The sequence below is a fragment of the Carcharhinus amblyrhynchos genome, chromosome 25, assembly GCF_965287045.1.
Source record: "Carcharhinus amblyrhynchos chromosome 25, sCarAmb.v2.hapA, whole genome shotgun sequence".
NCBI lineage: Eukaryota > Metazoa > Chordata > Chondrichthyes > Carcharhiniformes > Carcharhinidae > Carcharhinus > Carcharhinus amblyrhynchos.
In genome coordinates, this window is record NC_137348.1 from 16341836 (window position 1) to 16359622 (window position 17787).

At 46.0% G+C, this 17787-nt stretch overlaps 1 protein-coding gene across 6 annotated transcripts in view; it reads left to right on the top strand.

Annotated features, from left to right (window-relative positions):
- garnl3 (GTPase activating Rap/RanGAP domain like 3) overlaps nt 1-17787 on the top strand; it is a 408597-nt gene that overhangs the window by 337049 nt on the left and 53761 nt on the right. For all 6 annotated transcript variants that reach the window (XM_080211832.1, XM_080211831.1, XM_080211834.1 and 3 more), the window contains 5 exons: nt 3492-3608; nt 6740-6909; nt 9470-9628; nt 15403-15469; nt 16492-16599. In XM_080211832.1, coding sequence (XP_080067958.1) covers nt 3492-3608; nt 6740-6909; nt 9470-9628; nt 15403-15469; nt 16492-16599 — 621 coding nt within the window. The remainder of the gene's footprint in view (nt 1-3491; nt 3609-6739; nt 6910-9469; nt 9629-15402; nt 15470-16491; nt 16600-17787) is intronic.

The window sequence follows — 17787 nt, forward strand, 5'->3', positions numbered from 1 at the left end:
GTGCCAGGGTCGCGGGTACGATTCCTGGCTTGGGTCACTGTACAGTCTGCGCATTCTCCCCATGTCTGCATGGGTTTCCTCCGGGTGCTCCGGTTTCCTCCCACAATCCAAAAGATGTGCTAGTTAGGTGCATTGGCCATACTAAATTCTCCCTCAGTGTACCTGAACAGGCGCTGGAGTGTGGCGACTGGGGGATTTTCACAGTAACTTCATTGCAGTGTTAATATAAGCCTACTTGTGATACTAACAAATAAACTTAAAAATGGCGTAGTGAGCCACTCAGTTCAAGGGTACTTTGGGGATGGGCAACAAATTCTGCCCTCGCCTCCAACACCAACATCCCATTAAAGAGTAACAGAAACAGGAGTAACCAGAAGCTCGAGGGACCCAACGGCACTGCTTCTTTCTGAGCTTTGCCTGGCATTGTATTGCTCCCAAATTGTTTGATTCATTAACATGTTGGGGATGTGAGTCTAGCTGCCAGCCTGCGGAAGGGTGACATTATCCACCAGTCACTGCTCTGTGGCTGTCTCATCAAGAGGCATGCTTTGTAATCTGTCGCCAAGTGCTCATTCATACTCAGAGACCAGGCATTTATTATCCAATGACAAGACGAAAGCTTTTACCAGTGACCCAACTTGCTGTAGATCTGTAATCATGTTCGCTGCTTTGAAATGATAAATCTTAGCCATTGACATTTATTGTGCATATAAATGAATGAGTGGGTGAATGATATTAATTCAAGGCTTCGAACCAGGGTATGCAGAGTTTACAATGTGCATTACATGAAATGATTAAAGGAGCATTTCTTGCTGCTGGTTTTAGAATTAAAAACTGAAAATGCAGGAAACGGTAATATATCTCCAAGGCTGTATTAGTTACAGGAACTTTACAAGTGTTGCAATGATTCATCTGTTACTGTGACCATCAACCTAAGGGTTTTACTATGATGTGCTTTTAATATGATGTGGCAGAGTGGTAGAGTCTTGGCTGAGTCAGATTCTGATAGGTTCATCAGAACGTGTATATAGAACAAATTGCGACATTTGTCTGGACTTAATCTACGTTCCTAGCTCTGTAATTAAGGAGTCAAGTACCTGATGTCCTGTCAACAACTCTGTCTGTCCGACCTTCCCCTGAGAGAAGTGGTGGAAATTCTTTTCAAAAATTTATTTGTGGGACATGGACGTCGCTGGCTAGCCAGCATTTATTGCCCATCTCTGGTTGCCTTTCTTCAGAGGGCAACTGAGAGTCAATCACATTGCTGTGGCTCAAGAGTCACATGTAGGCCAGACCAGTTAAGGACAACAGATTTCCTCGCCCAAAGGGCATCAGGGACCCAGATGGGTTTTTTTTCCCGACAATTGACAAGTTTCATTTCTAATTCCAGATTTTTTTTATTGAATTCAGATCTTGCCATCTGCCATGGTGGGATTTGAACCTGGGTTCCCAGAACATTAGCTGAGTTTCTGGATTAATAGTCTAGCAATAAGGCCACTACACCGTCAACTCCCCTAACGTGATGTATTATAAGAGTAAAAAGTAAATTAAGATTGATATCAAGAAACCCTTCTTCATTAGGAGAGAAATCAGTACGCTCCATGAATAAAACTTGGCATAACAAAGCAAATTTTCACCAGTGTGAACCCTCATGCTTTTCAGATTGGCTCTGTAATGGGTCAAAGGGCACAGTTACACTGCTGGACCAGAGGTGTGCGATTCTCTTTGCATTGGCTGCACTCTGCTTCCCAGCATACACTGGCAAATGTAGGCCCCAGGCTCTTCCACTGGGATAAAGGATTTCTATTGCAGTACAAATTGTCAATGTGAGGGGATTTGAAAGATTGAGTTTTTTTGTTCACTCTTTTCACTCAATAGCTCACCTACCAAAGATAATAATGGCTGTTCATTTTGTTTCCAAGAAAAAAATAAATTCACTTGCAACTGACTCATAATAGGGCAACCAGAGCTGTCTGCAGTATTCCAAGTGTGGTCTTACCAATGTCTTACACAACTTCAACGAGACGTTCCAACTCCTGTATTCAATGTTCTGACCAATAGCAACCAATGAGTCTGAGTTGCTCGATCGTGATTTAGGTGGGAATAAGTATGCTTGAATACCTTCCTCTCCTCCGCATCGAGTTGTAAACATCTAGAATAGAATGGTGCAACATCTTACACTCTACCGAACAGATCTCTGTTTTATGGTTCTGAGAGTAACTCAAAGATTGTAGATTCAAACCATACTATGTTGAAGGGTAGTCTCAGTAATGGTGACCAGGAACAGATGATTTTATAACTTGTAAAGTATTCAGCCATGAGTTTGTCAACGGTCATTTCGAGGTCACAATTCCTTTCCGACAGTTAAGGAATGTGAAATGACCAATTCTGCAGTGAATATCAAGGTCGTGGTGTAGTGGACTAGCGATCCAGAGACCCATGGTAATGCGCTGGGGACCCAGGTTCAAATCCCACCATGGCAGACAGTGAAAATTGAATTCTGGAACTACACGTCCACTGGTGACGATGAAACCGTTGTCAATTGTTGTAAAAACCCATCTGGTTCACTAATGCCCTTTAGGGAAGGAAACCTGTCGTCCTTATGGTCTACATGTGACACCAGAACCACAGCAATGTGGTTGACTCTCAACTGCCCTCCGAAATGCCCAGCAAGCCATTCAATTCAAAGACAAACAATGATGGGCAACTGATGCTGGCCTTGCCAGCATTGCCCGCAGAGAATAAAGAGAAACATGATGAATTATATTCTTGAATTCAGCAGATCTAGTAATTTGTGGTCTGGTAGCAGCAGAAATGAAAATAAAAGCCAATGTTTCGTTGTTTAAAAAAAAAACACTTAATAGAGTCACTGATGTCTTCCAAAAGACCTATCCTGAACTCACCCACTCAGTTGTAAACACAGTTGCTACGGAAAGCAGCTGGTAATGGGGGATAAATTGTTGCCTTGTCTGTGCCACCCACACACCAAGATTTGGAAAGAAGGGCCAGGAAGGCAGGCATTAAAGTAATGTAACTGGTAGCACTGCTGCCTCACTGTGACAGGGACCCGGGTTCGATTCTGGCCTCGGGTCACTGCCTGTGTGGAGTTTGCACATTCACCCCGTGTCTGCGTGGGTTTCCTCCCACAGTCCGAAAGATGGGTATGTTGAACGGATTGACCATGGTAAATGCATGGGTTTATAGGGATAGGGTGGCCAGGGTGGGTCTGAGTGGGATGCTCTTGTTGGACAGTCGGTGCAGACTCGATGGGCCGAACGACCTCTTTCTACGCTGTGGAGATTCTCTGGTTTTATGGTAACACCAAAGCAATCTGCAGTTCGGCTTGTGTTTTCTCACTCCATCTCTGTAGCTGGATGGATTCCAATGTGAACAGATGTACGTGTCACACTGAGGTTGCAGTGAAGATTGCGCCTGCCTTCACTGCTTGTCAGCTGCTGAGTCTAAGCAAAATGTGTCGCTTCTCCCCGCAGGGAAAGATGCGCGCCTGTTTGTCTTCAGACTGAGCGTGATCAAGAAAGCTCTGGAAGAAAGGCATCCAGTGAAAAGCAAATCCGACTGCAAGGACAACAAGCTTGAAAAAACAAAAGGTGATGGAGATTGGTACCACTTGAGGATGTTGTTCCCTAGACAGAGGGTCAGCAAAATACTCGATACATTCTTTGGCCAACAAATGAGGATTACTCACTAACAGCAGAGATCCTGCTGCAGTGAGATAGCCCAGATACCCTGAGCCAAGCTCACTGGGGGCTCAGAGTACAGAATCATTGCTGTAGGGTTGAGAGGAAGTTAGCTTTGGAGGAAGCTCATGTGGGACATACATAAGTTGTTGATTTGCTGTATAATTCTATGTAACTCTATAGTACATCAGTCACTTGCAAACTCATTTTAGGATGCAGTTAAAATGCAGCTACTGCTCTGCAACAAATAGTTGACATAATTGCAAAGAAGTTGACGTGTAAATTCACATAAGGTTACAGAAAGGGCGGCACAGTGGAACAGTGGCTGACACTGCTGCTTCACAGCACTAGGGACCTGGGTTCAATTCCGGCCTCAGTTTACTGGAGTTTCCCCATGTTTGCGTGGGTTTCCTTCAGGTGTTCTAGTTTTCTCCCACACTCCAAAGATGTGCAGGTTAGGTGTGTTGGCCATGCTGAATTACCCCTTAGTATCCCAAGATGTGTAGGTTAGGGGGATTAGAGGGGTAAATACTTGGAGTTACGGGAAGTGGCTGTGGGTGAGATTCCCTCTTGGTGTCAGGGGGATTACTTAGGGTTCCAAGGATAGGGTTTGAGTGGGATTGTTGTAGGTGCAGACTCGATGGGCTGAATGGCCTCCTTATGAACTCAGGGCCTAATGCTCTGCATCTCAGAGTACGTAAGGAAGTGTCTTTAGAAATGGTGGGTGCACTGGTGATCATTTCCCAGCTTTCCATAGACTCTGGAAGAGTACCAATGGATTGGAAGGTAGCCAATGTAACCCTTCTTTTTAAACAAGGAGGGAGAGAGACCTGCTGGTGGGGAAAATAATGGAGTCAATTATTAAGGATGTAATAACTGAGCATTTGGAAAGCAGTCCAAGGTCCAAGTCAGCATGGATTCACTAAAGGGAAATTGTGCTTGATAAATTTTCTGGAGTTTTTTGAGGATGTGACCAGTCGAGTGGGCAAGGATGAACCAGTGGATGTTGTGTATCTGGGCTTTCAAAAGACTTTTGACAAAGTCCCATACAGGAGATTAGTGAGAAAAATTAAAGCTCATGGACTGGGGACAATGTATTGATGTGGATGGAGAACTGGTTGGCAGACAGGAAGTAGAGAGTGGGAATAAACAGATCCTTTTCAGAGTGGCAGGCAGTGACTAGTGGGGTACCGGAAGTTCAGTGCTGGGACCCCAGTTATTCACAATATACACTAATGATTTGGACGAAGGAATTGAATGCAATATCTCCAAATTTGCAGATGACACTGAGCTAGGAGACAGTGTGTGCTGTGAGGAGGATGCTAAGAGGCTGCAGGATGACTTGGACAGGCTGGCTGAGTGGGCAAATACTTGGCAAACGCAATATAATGTGGATAAACATGAGGTTATCCACTTTGGTGGCAAAAACAGGAAGGAGGATTATTATCTGAATGGTGTCAGTTTTGTAAAAGGGAAAGTGCAACGTGACCTAGGTGTCACGGTGGAACAGTTGTTGAAGGTTGGCATGCAGGTACAGCAGGCGGTGAGGAAAGCTAATGGCATACTGGCCCTCATAGGGAGAAGATTTGAGTATAGAGTAGGGATGTCTTCCTGCAGGTGTACAGGGCCTTGGTGAGGCCATACTTTGAGTACTATGTGCAGTTTTGGTCTCCTAGTCTGAGGAAGGACATTCTTGGGTGGCTGATGGCTCACTCCATCAGTCTTGGGAAAACATCCTGCAGGGAACATAAGAACATAAGAACATAAGAAATAGGAGCAGGAGTAGGCCATCCAGCCCTTCGAGCCTGCCCCGCCATTCAATAAGATCATGGCTGATCTGTCGCTGCTCAATTCCACATTCCCGCCATCTCCCCATAACCCTTAATCCCCTCTCTTATCAAAAACCCATCAACCCGCGTCTTAAAAATATTTAGCGAAGCAGCCTCCACCACTTCAACAGGCAGAGAATTCCAGAGATTCACCACCCTTTGAGTGAAGAAGTTCCTCCTCAACTCCGTTCTAAACCGCCCCCCTTTTATCTTGAGGCTGTGCCCCCTAGTCCTACTGTCCTTTCTGAGTGGGAAGAGTCTCTCCACCTCTATCCTATCCATCCCATTCATCATCTTATACGTCTCAATGAGATCTCCTCTCATTCTTCTAAACTCTAACGAGTACAAGCCCAGTTTATTCAGCCTCTCCTCATAGCTCAACCCCCTCAACTCCGGTATCAGCCTAGTAAACCTCCTCTGCACTCCCTCCAAGGCCAAAATATCTTTGCGCAGGTGCGGCACCCAAAAATGCACACAGTAGTCCAGTTGCGGCCTCACCAATGCCCTATACAGCTGCAGCAAGACCTCCCTACTTTTATATTCAATCCCCCTCGCTATGAAGGCCAGCATCCCATTTGCCTTCCTGACCACCTGCTGCACCTGCAAGCTGGGTTTTTGCGACTCATGCACAAGGACCCCGAGGTCCCTCTGCACCGTCGCCTGCTGCAGTTTTTTGCCTCGTAAGTAATAGTCCTTCCTACCATTTTTCCTACCAAAGTGGACCACCTCACACTTGCCAACATTAAATTCCATTTGCCATTTCCTGGCCCATTCGCCCAGCCTATCTAGATCCTTCTGCAGACTCTCCACACCCTCCGCACAATTTGCCGTTCCCCCAATCTTGGTGTCATCAGCAAATTTCGACACTCTACACTCGGTTCCCTCCTCCAGATCATCTATATAAATGGTAAAAAGCTGAGGCCCCAGCACCGACCCCTGGGGCACTCCACTAGTCACCATCCGCCAACCCGAATAGCACCCATTGACCCCCACTCTCTGCCTCCTATTTGACAACCAATCCTCTATCCACGCTAACACCCTACCCCCAACTCCATGTCCCTCGACCTTCTGCAATAACCTCTTGTGAGGCACTTTGTCAAACGCCTTCTGAAAGGGAAGGGTCTCAGCCACAATCTTCAATGAGCAGTGCTGAGATATCTCATCACATCACAGACTGACACTATTTTTATTTCTACTGTTTTGCCTCACAAGGCTGCCATCTGTATGCCATCAACACGCATCACAGCACAGAGCTGCGGATTGTCGTAGCCATTCGGAACAAGCTGCTACTTATTACAAAGAAAAACCTCAACAGGTCAAACAGCTTCCCAAGCCTGCAAACATCTGCAGAGTCGCCTGTCGAGGATTTCCAGTACATCAGGGTAAGATTTGCTAACCATGGGGATTTGTCCCTGCCCCTGTCTCATGGTCAAGTCAATCCGATAGGACTAGACAGGGTAGATGTTCCCAATGGTGGGGGAGTCCAGAACCAGGGGTCAGACTCTGAGGAGTCGGGGTAGACCATTTAGGATGGAGGTGAGGAGACCCAAAGAGTAGTGAGTCTGTGGAATTCACCACCACAGGAAGTAGTTGATGCCAAAACATTAAATATGTTCTAGAGGCAGCTAGATATAGCACTTGGGGCGAATGGGATCAAAGATTATGGGGAGAAAGCAGGATTAGGCTGTTGAGTTGGATGATCAACCATGATCGTGATGAATGATGGACAGTCTTGAAGGGCTGAATGGCCTTCTCCTACTCTTGTCTTCTATGTTTCTATATGCTGGAACTCAGAGCAGGAGTAGGCCTTCTGGCCCCTTCGAACCTGCTCCAAAATTCAATAAGACCATGAGTGATCTTTTCGTGGACTCAGCTCCACATACCCACTCAGCATAACCCTCAATTCCTTTACTACTCAAAAATCTATCTCCCTTTGCCTTAAAAACATTCAATGAGATAGCCTCAACTGCTTCACTGGGGAGGGAATTCCAGATTCACAACCCTTTGGGTTGGAGCTTTGCTTCACGTAGTGTACTGGGGTAGCAGGGTCTTTGGGTGAATGGTGCGATGTCACTGTGAAGTCTGAAGGGGATAGAACACTGTCCTGTTAGTCCATTCCCAACACACCTTTGATTAAAAAGAATTCAAACTGAAAGATTGGAAGGTGCTTCAACATGGAGATGCCCTCCCCTCAACCTTTCAAAAAAATCAAATAAAGAAACAAAATAGGCAGCCAGGTAACCACTGCGGAGAATGGGAGGGATTGGCAAACGTGTGGTGGGGAGATCTGTCTACTGGGTGGCCTTTTCTGCCCAGGCAGGCAGAGCAGGAGGCAGACAGCACAACTTAGTTCATGACCCACTCCTCCAGAATCACAAGGTTCTGTGTACAAGCCCCATTCAGGGACTGAGTCCCGTGACCCGGACTGATCATTATTGCTTTACTGAAGGAGCGCTACATTGACAGGGGTGCCGTCTTTTGCATTGGGCTTCTAACAACCATCCGGGGACCTTAATTGAATTTGCTAACTAACAGATGCCACCCTGGTGTTTGAGCCAGCTTTAATCCCTAAACCAAGACTACCAGAAACAGAGAAAACTCTGGATAAACTCAGTCTGCCAGCATCTGTGGAGAGAGGAACACGGTTAACATTTTCAGCCCTAATTACTCTTCTGCAGAACTGCACATGGACTCGAAACATTACCGGTGGGGGCAGGGTTTCTCTCATGCCTGCGCGCCCCGGGACCAGAAATCCCTGTCTGAGGTCAATGGATGGAAATTTCTGTCCCGCCCATTATGATTCCCATGGTGGGTGAGACAGGAAAGTTCTGTCCTTGCTTCTCTCTCCTCAGATGCTGCCAGGCCTCCTGCATTTTGTTTTTTACTATCAGAAGCAGAATCACTCAACTTTTGCCCCATTGCTGTTTTGGAATTTTGCTGCGTAACAGATTGATTGCAACATATAAATAAAATGTTCACACTCAGTAAGTAATTGATTGTGTATTGGCTGTGTATTTTCCCACAGTATTGTCCTGAGAGTGCCTCACTGATTGTAAAGTGCTTTGAGATGTCCAGTGGTTCGGAAGAACACAATATAGAAGCAAATCTTTCTTTGGTTGGCTGGGAGGAGAAAGACTTGCATTTATGTAATTCTTTTCATGACCGTAGGATATCCCAAAGGGCTTTGCTGTCAATGAGATTCTTTCAGAGTCTGGTCAATGTTGTAATCCAGCAGCCAATTCACGTTCCGGCAAGCTCCTTGAGTACAGCAACGTGATGATGACCAGATAATGGCCGGAATTCTTTGGTCTCGTACGCCCCGCCACCACTCCCAGCGAGAATGGAGAACTTGGCGCTCAGCCAAATCTCCATTCACTGCAGCGGGACCAGGAGACCGGGGGAAGAAGTCCCCCAGCTTTTCATGTAGGTCATGGAATTTTTTTATCGAGAGGGTGAATGAGGCCTCGGTTTAATTTCTCACGCAAAAAATAGCACCTCTGACAATGCAGCACTCTGGCAATAGAAAGGCAAAATACTGCAGATGCTGGATTCTGAAACAAAAACAGAGAATGCTGGGAAATCTCAGCAGGCCCGATAGTGTTTGTCTCTCCACAGATGCTGCCAGACCTGCTGAGACGTTCCAGCATTTGCTGTTTATGACTCTGGGAAGAGACTTGGACTTGTGACCTTGTGGCTCAGAAGCCAAAGGCACGTTGGGCAATCATAGAATGGTATATCTTAGAAGGCCGTATGTAGAAGACTGTTCAGTCCATCTGTGCTGGCTCTTTCTCAGGGAAATCCAGTTAGTGCCAGTCCCTTGTTCCTTCCCCAATATCATTGTAGTCCTTTTCAGAGAATGCTCGAGATTCTGCAGGGAGGGGATTCTTTCTTTTCTTTCTGCCTCTCAGGTGTAACCATCTCACCCTTTTTGTCTGTGCCCAGGAAATATGCTTGTCTGACCCACCCATCGTGATGACCCTGGTGGACGGACCCACTGGAGAAAATGACAACCTGATCTGCGTCGCATACCGCCATCAATTCGACCTGGTGAACGAGAGTACGGGGGAATCCTACAGGTTGCACCACGTGGATGCGAGTAAGGTGAGCACAGAGCTCGAGGCACATAACTAGCTGAATGAAACCTCCACAGATGCTGCCAGACCTGCTGAGACTTTCCAGCATTTGCTGTTTATGACTCTGGGAAGAGATTGGACTTGTGACCTTCTGGCTCAGAAGCCAAAGGCACGTTGGGCAATCATAGAATGGTATATCTTAGAAGGCCGTATGTAGAAGACTGTTCAGTCCATCTATGCTGGCTCATTCTCAGGGAAATCCAGTTAGTGCCAGTCCCCTGTTCCTTCCCCAATATCATTGTAGTCCTTTTCAGAGATTCTGCAGGGAGGGGATTCTTTCTTTTCTTTCTGCCTCTCAGATGTAACCTGACTCTTACCTTAGCTGCCTTCTCACTGTGCTCCTTCGTTGTCTCAAAATAACTTGGGTTAATTACGCTACACTAACATGAAACTAGGAACGACACCCCCCCTCCTGCTCCCGCTACTTTCAACTCCATTGACAATGGTGGGACCAGAAGATTCTGCTGCCGGCCAAAAGCAGGTCACTTCCACGTAACGCAGACACTCATGCCCAATATGAAGTAGCAGACAGCAGCGGAATAGGGAAATCTGAAGGAAAAGGAAATTAGTAAGGCTCTTGTATATTTCAAGAAGTACTTCATTGCATTGTAATCACTGCTGTAATATAGAAAAATGGCAGCCACTTTGTGCTAACTCCCACCAATAGCAATGTGACGATGACCAGGTAATCTGTGTTTTGGGATTCTAATAGAGCATAAATATTTGCCAGGACACTGGGGATAACTCCCCTGCTCTTCTCCAAAATAATACTGGAAGATTTTTTACATTCGCCTGCGCAGGCCTCACCTTAACATCTCACCTGAAAGGTGGCACCTCTGACAGTACAGTGCTCCCCCGGTATTGCACTGGAGTGATAGCCTTGATTTTAGTATTCTAGGCCTGGAGTGGGACTTGAACCCTGAACCTTCTCAGTCCAGAGTCCAGTGAGTTATCCACTGAGCCAGGGCTGACCCATTGCCCATTGTAGGCCTTGTCCATTCTTGAAGACATGGGAAAGAGAAAGGTGTTTAGATTCATAGTTTAAAAACAGGGAGGTTATGTTGTAGCTGTATAAGGTGCTGGTGAGGCCACACATGGAGTACTGTGTACAGTTTTGGTCTCCTTATTTGAGAAAGGATAGACTGGTGCTGGAGGGGGTGCGGAGGAGATTCACTGGGTTGATCCTGGAGTTGAGAAGGTTGTTTTATGAGGAGAGACTGAGTAGACTGGGACTATACTCATTGGAATTCAGAAGAATGAGGGGAAATCTTATTATAGAAATATATAAGATTATGAAGGGAATAGATAAGATGGAAGCAGGGAAGTTGTTCCCACTGGCAGGCATGACCTCAAAATAAGGGGAAGCAGATTTAGGACAGAGTTGAGGAAGAACTTCTTCACACAAAGATTGTGAATGTGTGGAAGTCCCTGCCCGGTGAAGCAGTGGAGGCTACCTCATTGAATGTTTTTAAGGCAAGGATAGATAAATTTTTGAACGGTAAAGGAATTAAGGGTTATGGTGAGTGGGCAGCTAAGTGGAGCTGAATCTACGAAAAGATCAGCCATGAACTTATTGGATAGCGGAGTAGGTTCGAGGGACCAGATGGCCTACTCCTGCTCCTAGTTCTTATGTTCTTATTCTTATGTACGTAGAGTGATAGGGTGGAATTTTACCGTCCCATCCGCCAGGGAATTGTAGTGGGTGGGACACAGACCATGCAAAGGTTCGTTGATCTCGGGTGGGATTTATTGGCCTTGGGGTGAACGCGGCTGGAAAATCCGGGCCAAAGAGTTTTACGGCACAGAAACACCTTTCGGCCCATCGTGTCCATAAAGCACCAATCTATTCTAACCCCATTTTCCATCACCTGGTCCATAGCCTTGTGTGCTATGGCATTGAATCTAAGCTAGGAACCTAAATGCTTCTTAACCTCTACCATCCCTTCAGGGAGTGAGTTCCAGATTCCCACCACCCTCTGGGTGAAGAATATTTTCCGGAAATCCCCTCTAAATCTCCTGGCCCTTGCCTTAAATCTATGCCCTTGATTACTGATCCCTCAATATGCAGCCACTGTGTCTCACTATCATCAATAATTAAAATCAACCCTTTAGTCTCCAGTTGGTTGTTACCCTGGGAGTTGCAACCTTTGATGATGAGAATATGTTGACGAACATGGTTTTTAATCGAGTAACAGGATGCAGTTGTGCTTCAGATCAAGTGCATCAAATGCTTGCTCTGCCCCTTACTTCTCTGTAATTTTCCCACAAGGTTCATTACAGCGGTGCTGCCAGCTGCATCACAGGAGGGAAAAGAAATATTAGAAAACGCTCAAAATAGATCTACTTTGGCCTATGTGACTCACTCCAATAAACATAGGTTTGTGACAGGAACTGCCTTTCTCGCACCAGTCCAAATACAAAGCCATTTCTAAAGAGACCGGCAAGATGGCAGATCACGGGACGTCGCAACTACGTATGAAACTTCAAACCGCCTGCAGGGGGGGGTGTTAACGGCAGCACCACCCCACACGGTGTAAGTGCAGCCGATGCACCTTCCTCGCATTGTGTTTGCAGCTGCCAGCGCTGTTCTTGTAAGGCACTTACGGGAGGCTCTGATTTCACATTTAATGGCCAGATTTGCTTAAAGAACAGGGACACGCACACTCTGAAACCGTCATTCAAACGGCTCCACAGAGATTTGGAGCAGCCTTCATCCATTCATCAACCAGCGTGTGAAAGAACTCTAGCGCTCCCGCCAACTCTGGTCTGGTTTCATCTCGCCCGCTTCCTCCTGCCAATTGTGCGATTTATTATCCTCACACCTTTACCACTCCAGTAGTTGTCCCCCGTGTTGTAATCTTGGCATTTAGTCCTGAACATCCTCCAAACCTTGTGCTGAATCCAAATAGCTTCAATTTCCTGTTCCTTGCCCGGCGATGACAAGCTCATTATCAAAAGTTCTGACTCCTGGTGTTCCGATCGATCATTGTAACCATGGCAACAGTGGGGTTTTTTTTCCCATCTCCGCTGGATGCCGTAAGATATTTAACCAGCAAGAGTATTCTCGCCTTTGCTTCTGATCTGAGGAGAGAGAGCTCTCCGTGGTCCTGAACGTTCACACATTTTAATCCTCACTTTGGTTCAGCACTATTCAAATCAATTTTGTTTTTTTTCAGTATGTGAAGGCGCTCATTTAATGAGGTCTGTTTTAATCTCCACGGCAAGACACTGGTATTATTCCAGATCCATTGTTTCCTGAAACTTAGTCCTTTTGAAATTTTCCCTCATCATAGTTTGTGAGGGGCCTCGGGATAGACTGGACAGGAAGGGTTTTAGCAGTGAGGGCAATGACTAAGGGGTATTAATTAATAGAGGGATTAGTAGAGGGGAGGTGGGGAAATTTTCCTTCTCTCAGAGGGTGATAAGTGACTGGAACTCACTGCATGAAAGGCACAGTAGTGACGGCAATTCTCACCTCATTTGAAAGGTATCTGGATGTGTGCCTGAGGCATTGTAAGATGCTGGACTCTGGACCAAACACTGGAAAGTGGGATTCGGCTGGGTGGCTCTTTTTCTCAGCTGGTGGTAACTTGATGGGCCAAGTGGCTTCCTTTTGTGCCACAAAACCTTCTGCGATTCAAAGGTGTGCAGTTAGAATCCCTACAGTGCAGATGGAGGCCATTCAGCCCACCGAGTCAGCACTGACTCTCACCTATCTCACCTCGGTTCTTATCCCGTAACCCCACACATTTACCCTGTTAATCCACCCAACCAGCTTGTCTTTCAGACTGTGGGAGGAAACCGGAGCACCAAGAGGAAACCCATGCTGACATGGGGAGAACATGCAAACTCCACACAGACAATGACCCATGCCAGGAATCAAACTCAGGTCCCTGATGCTATGAGGCAGAAGTGCTAACTGCTGTAGTCACAGTGAATCATAGAATCCCTCCAGCGCCGATGGGACCATTTGACCCATCACGTCTGCAGTGACTCTCTGACAGGGCACCTTACCCAGGCTCTCTCCCCCACAGTATTCCTGTAATCCCACACATTTACCATGGCTAATCTACCTAACCTACACATCTTTGAAGTGTGAAAGGAAACCAGAGCACCCAGAGGAAACCTACACAGACACAGGGAGAATGTGCAGACTCCAGACAAACAGTCACCCAAGCCGGGAATTGAACCTGGGTCCCTGGCACTGTGAGGCAGCAGTGCTACCCACTGTGCCACCCTCCTTTCCACTCTGTGTATCCACACTTCTGACCCCTGTGAAAATCTGATTGATTAAGTTGTGTGGTATTATAGTTGGGCCTAGAACACTACCCTGAGGAACTCCTACAGTGATATCCTGGGACTGAGATGACTGACCTCAAACCACCCCAACCATCTTCCTTTGTGCCAAGAATGACTCCAGCCAGTGGAGAGTTTTCCCCGGATTCCTGTTGACTCCAGTTTTGCTAGGGCTGCTTGATGCCGCACTCATTCAAATGCTGCCTTGATGTCAGGGGAATTATTGTACCTTCACCCTGGCCGCCATGTTGAAATCTTGGTGCTGCTAGTGGTTGCTACTTGGGTCTGCTCTCACACCTGTATTTTCCAGCTTGTCTTGTGGTGCTGTATTGATCCAATGACAGCATGAGCAGCAGGATTAGAGTCTGTCACTATTAAATTTAAGTGAGGCTACAGATACAGCCACATAACTAGGAGTCCTAACTTGCAATAGTTTAGAGTATTCTAATAGTATTTAAGGGTCTGGAACATATAGGGTCAATATGGGACTGAGTACAGCACCATCCACCCAATGATGTAAGGGAGCACATGAGAACCACCCAGGACCAATCTAATATTGAACAGAGCAGTGTGTACCAGCAAGCACGGAGACAGCTCCTAGTTTGCACCGTTTACTAGGGGCATTGGCTGTGCTAAATTTTCCCTCAATGTACTCAGATTGTGGAGATGAGGGGATTTTCACAGTAACTTCATTACAGTGTTATGTCAGCCTATTTGTGACACTAATAAATAAACTTTGAATTTTACTGTATATCTGTAAATAGCTCTAAGAGGCAATAAAATCTTACAGTTAACCAATGTGTGACCAGGAGAACCTCTTCATTGACCAAATTACAATCAACTTCACCTTGAAATCTAGCAGGGATTATTTGGCTACCATTTGGGTATCATCTATTCAACTAAAAGAATTGATTACCAAAGAATTGGCCATGCTAAATTCTCCCTCAGTGTACCCAAACAGGTGTCAAAGTGTGGCGACTAAGGGATTTTCACAGTAACTTCATTGAAGTAAGCCTACTTGTGACACCAACAAATAAACTTAAAATAAACTTACTTTACATAGTCTGAGAATGGTTGCCATTCTAGCAACTGATGTAATTTTATGGTGAATATGCCTGTATATTTTTACACTTTTGCAATATCCTATATTCAGTCGTGACATTACTGATGTGCAAATGTGAGAGATTGTAACCATGTTTATCTATGGCTCTGTGTCCTCCTAACAGTGACATAGCTTAGAAATATCAAATGGACGGATTGGCATTGCTGGCCAGCGATGCTCACGTTTTTGCTGCTCTCCTTTATCATTGTAACTTTGAGTTGGGGTTGGTGGCGGGTGTGATCATGGCTATACTGAACTTATCCTTGCATATTGAGACCTTGTTTCAAAAGTTAAGACTTTCCATACTTCGTGTCAACACTGTGCACTACCCATTATCATTGCAGGTTAATTTTGTTGCAGCTATTGATGTGTATGAAGATGGTGAAGCGGGACTATTACTCTGTTATAACTGTAAGTTGAAACCTTCCCTGTGTTTCCTTGGAACAGATTTGTTAGCAGCACGCGTTTTGTTTTGTTGAAGAACAGCCCAGATGCTAGCTACGCGTTGCTCTATTTGTAGATGTGTTCAGTAACATTGGCCCTGATTTTACCGGTTTGGCCACCTGAGGTTCTTAAGATCCCCCCTGCCCCACCGAGCCCAATGGGGAATGCTGCTCTGTGAGCTTCGCCCACCCCTGTTTCGGGGCAGCTGTGTCGGTAAAATCAGGGCCATTGTCTGGTTTTCCCTGTAGTTGGATGTAATGGATGCATTAAGGCACCATTTAAGTACCGCTGTTATGTACACTTCTGGTCAAGCTTTTTTTGTTTTTATTTTCTGTTCACTACCCTGTAGTCCAGAGACTGTGTTGCGGACAGGGTTACAGACTTTTGTCTGTTTTTGGAGCTAGTAATTCTGGCAGCAGGTCACTAATCTGTTGCCAGAGGCTTATACCTTAAAGACTACCTTAAGGATCCCCACTCTACATGAAACATGGCTGATTGAGAGTCCTTCCCACTCTTACCGCCAGCCTTTGGTGTGAGTGGAAGGATTCTGCAAGTTGGCACTCAACCTGTTTGGTCGCATTATGAACTTGGTCACCAAGCCCTGGGGTGAGACTCGAACCAGGAGCTTCTGGTTCAGAGGCAGGAACGCTACCCACTGCACCACAAGACCTCTTCCAGGGTTCCATATGCGTTCCTAACTTTCAGGAGGCGCCTATGGTATAATGTGTTGATGTACCAGCAATGCCATCTGGTGAGCTAGTCTGGGTACCTTGTAAAGGGGAGCATCGGCGTTGGCGGAGGTTTGGCACGGTGAAATCCATCGGCCCTCTGTGCCCTGGACCCATGCGTTTTAGAGTTACTTTTATTCCCTATTTGCCACACCGTTGGAGATGCTGGACTCAGTTCCAGAGCCTATCCTCCTCTCAATGTTAATTCACTAAGTCCTATTTAACCTTAACGTAACCTGGTATTCTTGTGTTGTGTTGCAGATATCTGTTACTATAAAAAGGTGTGTCCCTTTAATGGTGGCTCTCCATTGATTCAGCCTTCAGCTTCAGACTTCCACTTCTGCTGGAATCAGGTTCCTAACGCTATAGGTATGAGGATCTGTTTATTACAAGCACAGGTTAAAATGGTCACTCTGGATTGTCTCCTTATAAGTCTCACTTTTTGATGCTTAACTGGATGAGAGAGATTAAGAGAGTCCGACCTCAAGGTGCTCTTTATGGTGCTTCTTGTGTGTGGTTAAAATTTCCTTTTGATCTTGGTGTTGCTTCATATCTTTGGTACTTTGGTTACTTTCTGTTTGCTGTTGAGGTGTAGCATGCACTGTCAATTCAAAACAGCACAAGGGGCAATATTGAAAATGAAAGCAAGATATTTGGAAGCAAAGTGTGGAGAGAGTGGGGGTGTGCAGCCTGGAGAGATACTGAGTTAACTACACTGCGGAGTTGCAGAATCATTTCAAATGTCCCCTTTCTGCAGTAAACACAGGCATTAGTGGCCATCAGACAGTAATGAACAATAAGGCTTTATTTACAAGCAGATAAATACACAGAGCGCTCTCACGACGTTAACACTTCCAGGTCCAGGATCGACTCTGGCTGCTGAGACTCACGCTCTGCACTCAGATCCCCGCGCTCGTTCCCCATTGGGTGACTGGGTCACATGACCCTCCTGCTGTGTGCCCCTTAAAGGGCCAGCTTCCTAAAACAAGAATGGAGAGAAATTACTGAAAGGGCTGTGAATTTTTGGAATTCTTGACATTAACCATTGTTATTTTCAATGGTAGACAGAAGGAGTTTCCATTTTGATTAACTCCATTAAGCACTTGATTTTAGAATCCTGTTTTGTTTCTTTTTCTCTCTCTAAGTCTGCCCCTCTGATTCGCCCTATCCTTAATAAGGTGACAAAGGCTAGCAGGGACAACGTATGCGGAGATTCCCAGTGGGAGGGTAGCACACTCTCAGTGTTCATTTCCAGCCAGGATTTCACGGGCTATAGTTAAGCATCGCACGAGGGAACTCTCCTCAGGGAATCTTGGGACGGTTTTCTGGACTTTCCTGCTGGCAGGATTTTCCAGTCCTTCCGAACGTCACTCCCCATCCCCCCCCACCATGGCAGGATCCTCATCAGCGGGATGGGTTAGCCACGCCAATGACAAGCCCCCATTGTCAGAAAACACAATGCAGGACAGCCAGAAAATCCCATCCCATTTATCTCAATCTCTCAGATAACTGAGTTCTCAGTGGCAAACTCACCCACCAACAGCTCAAAGGCAACAT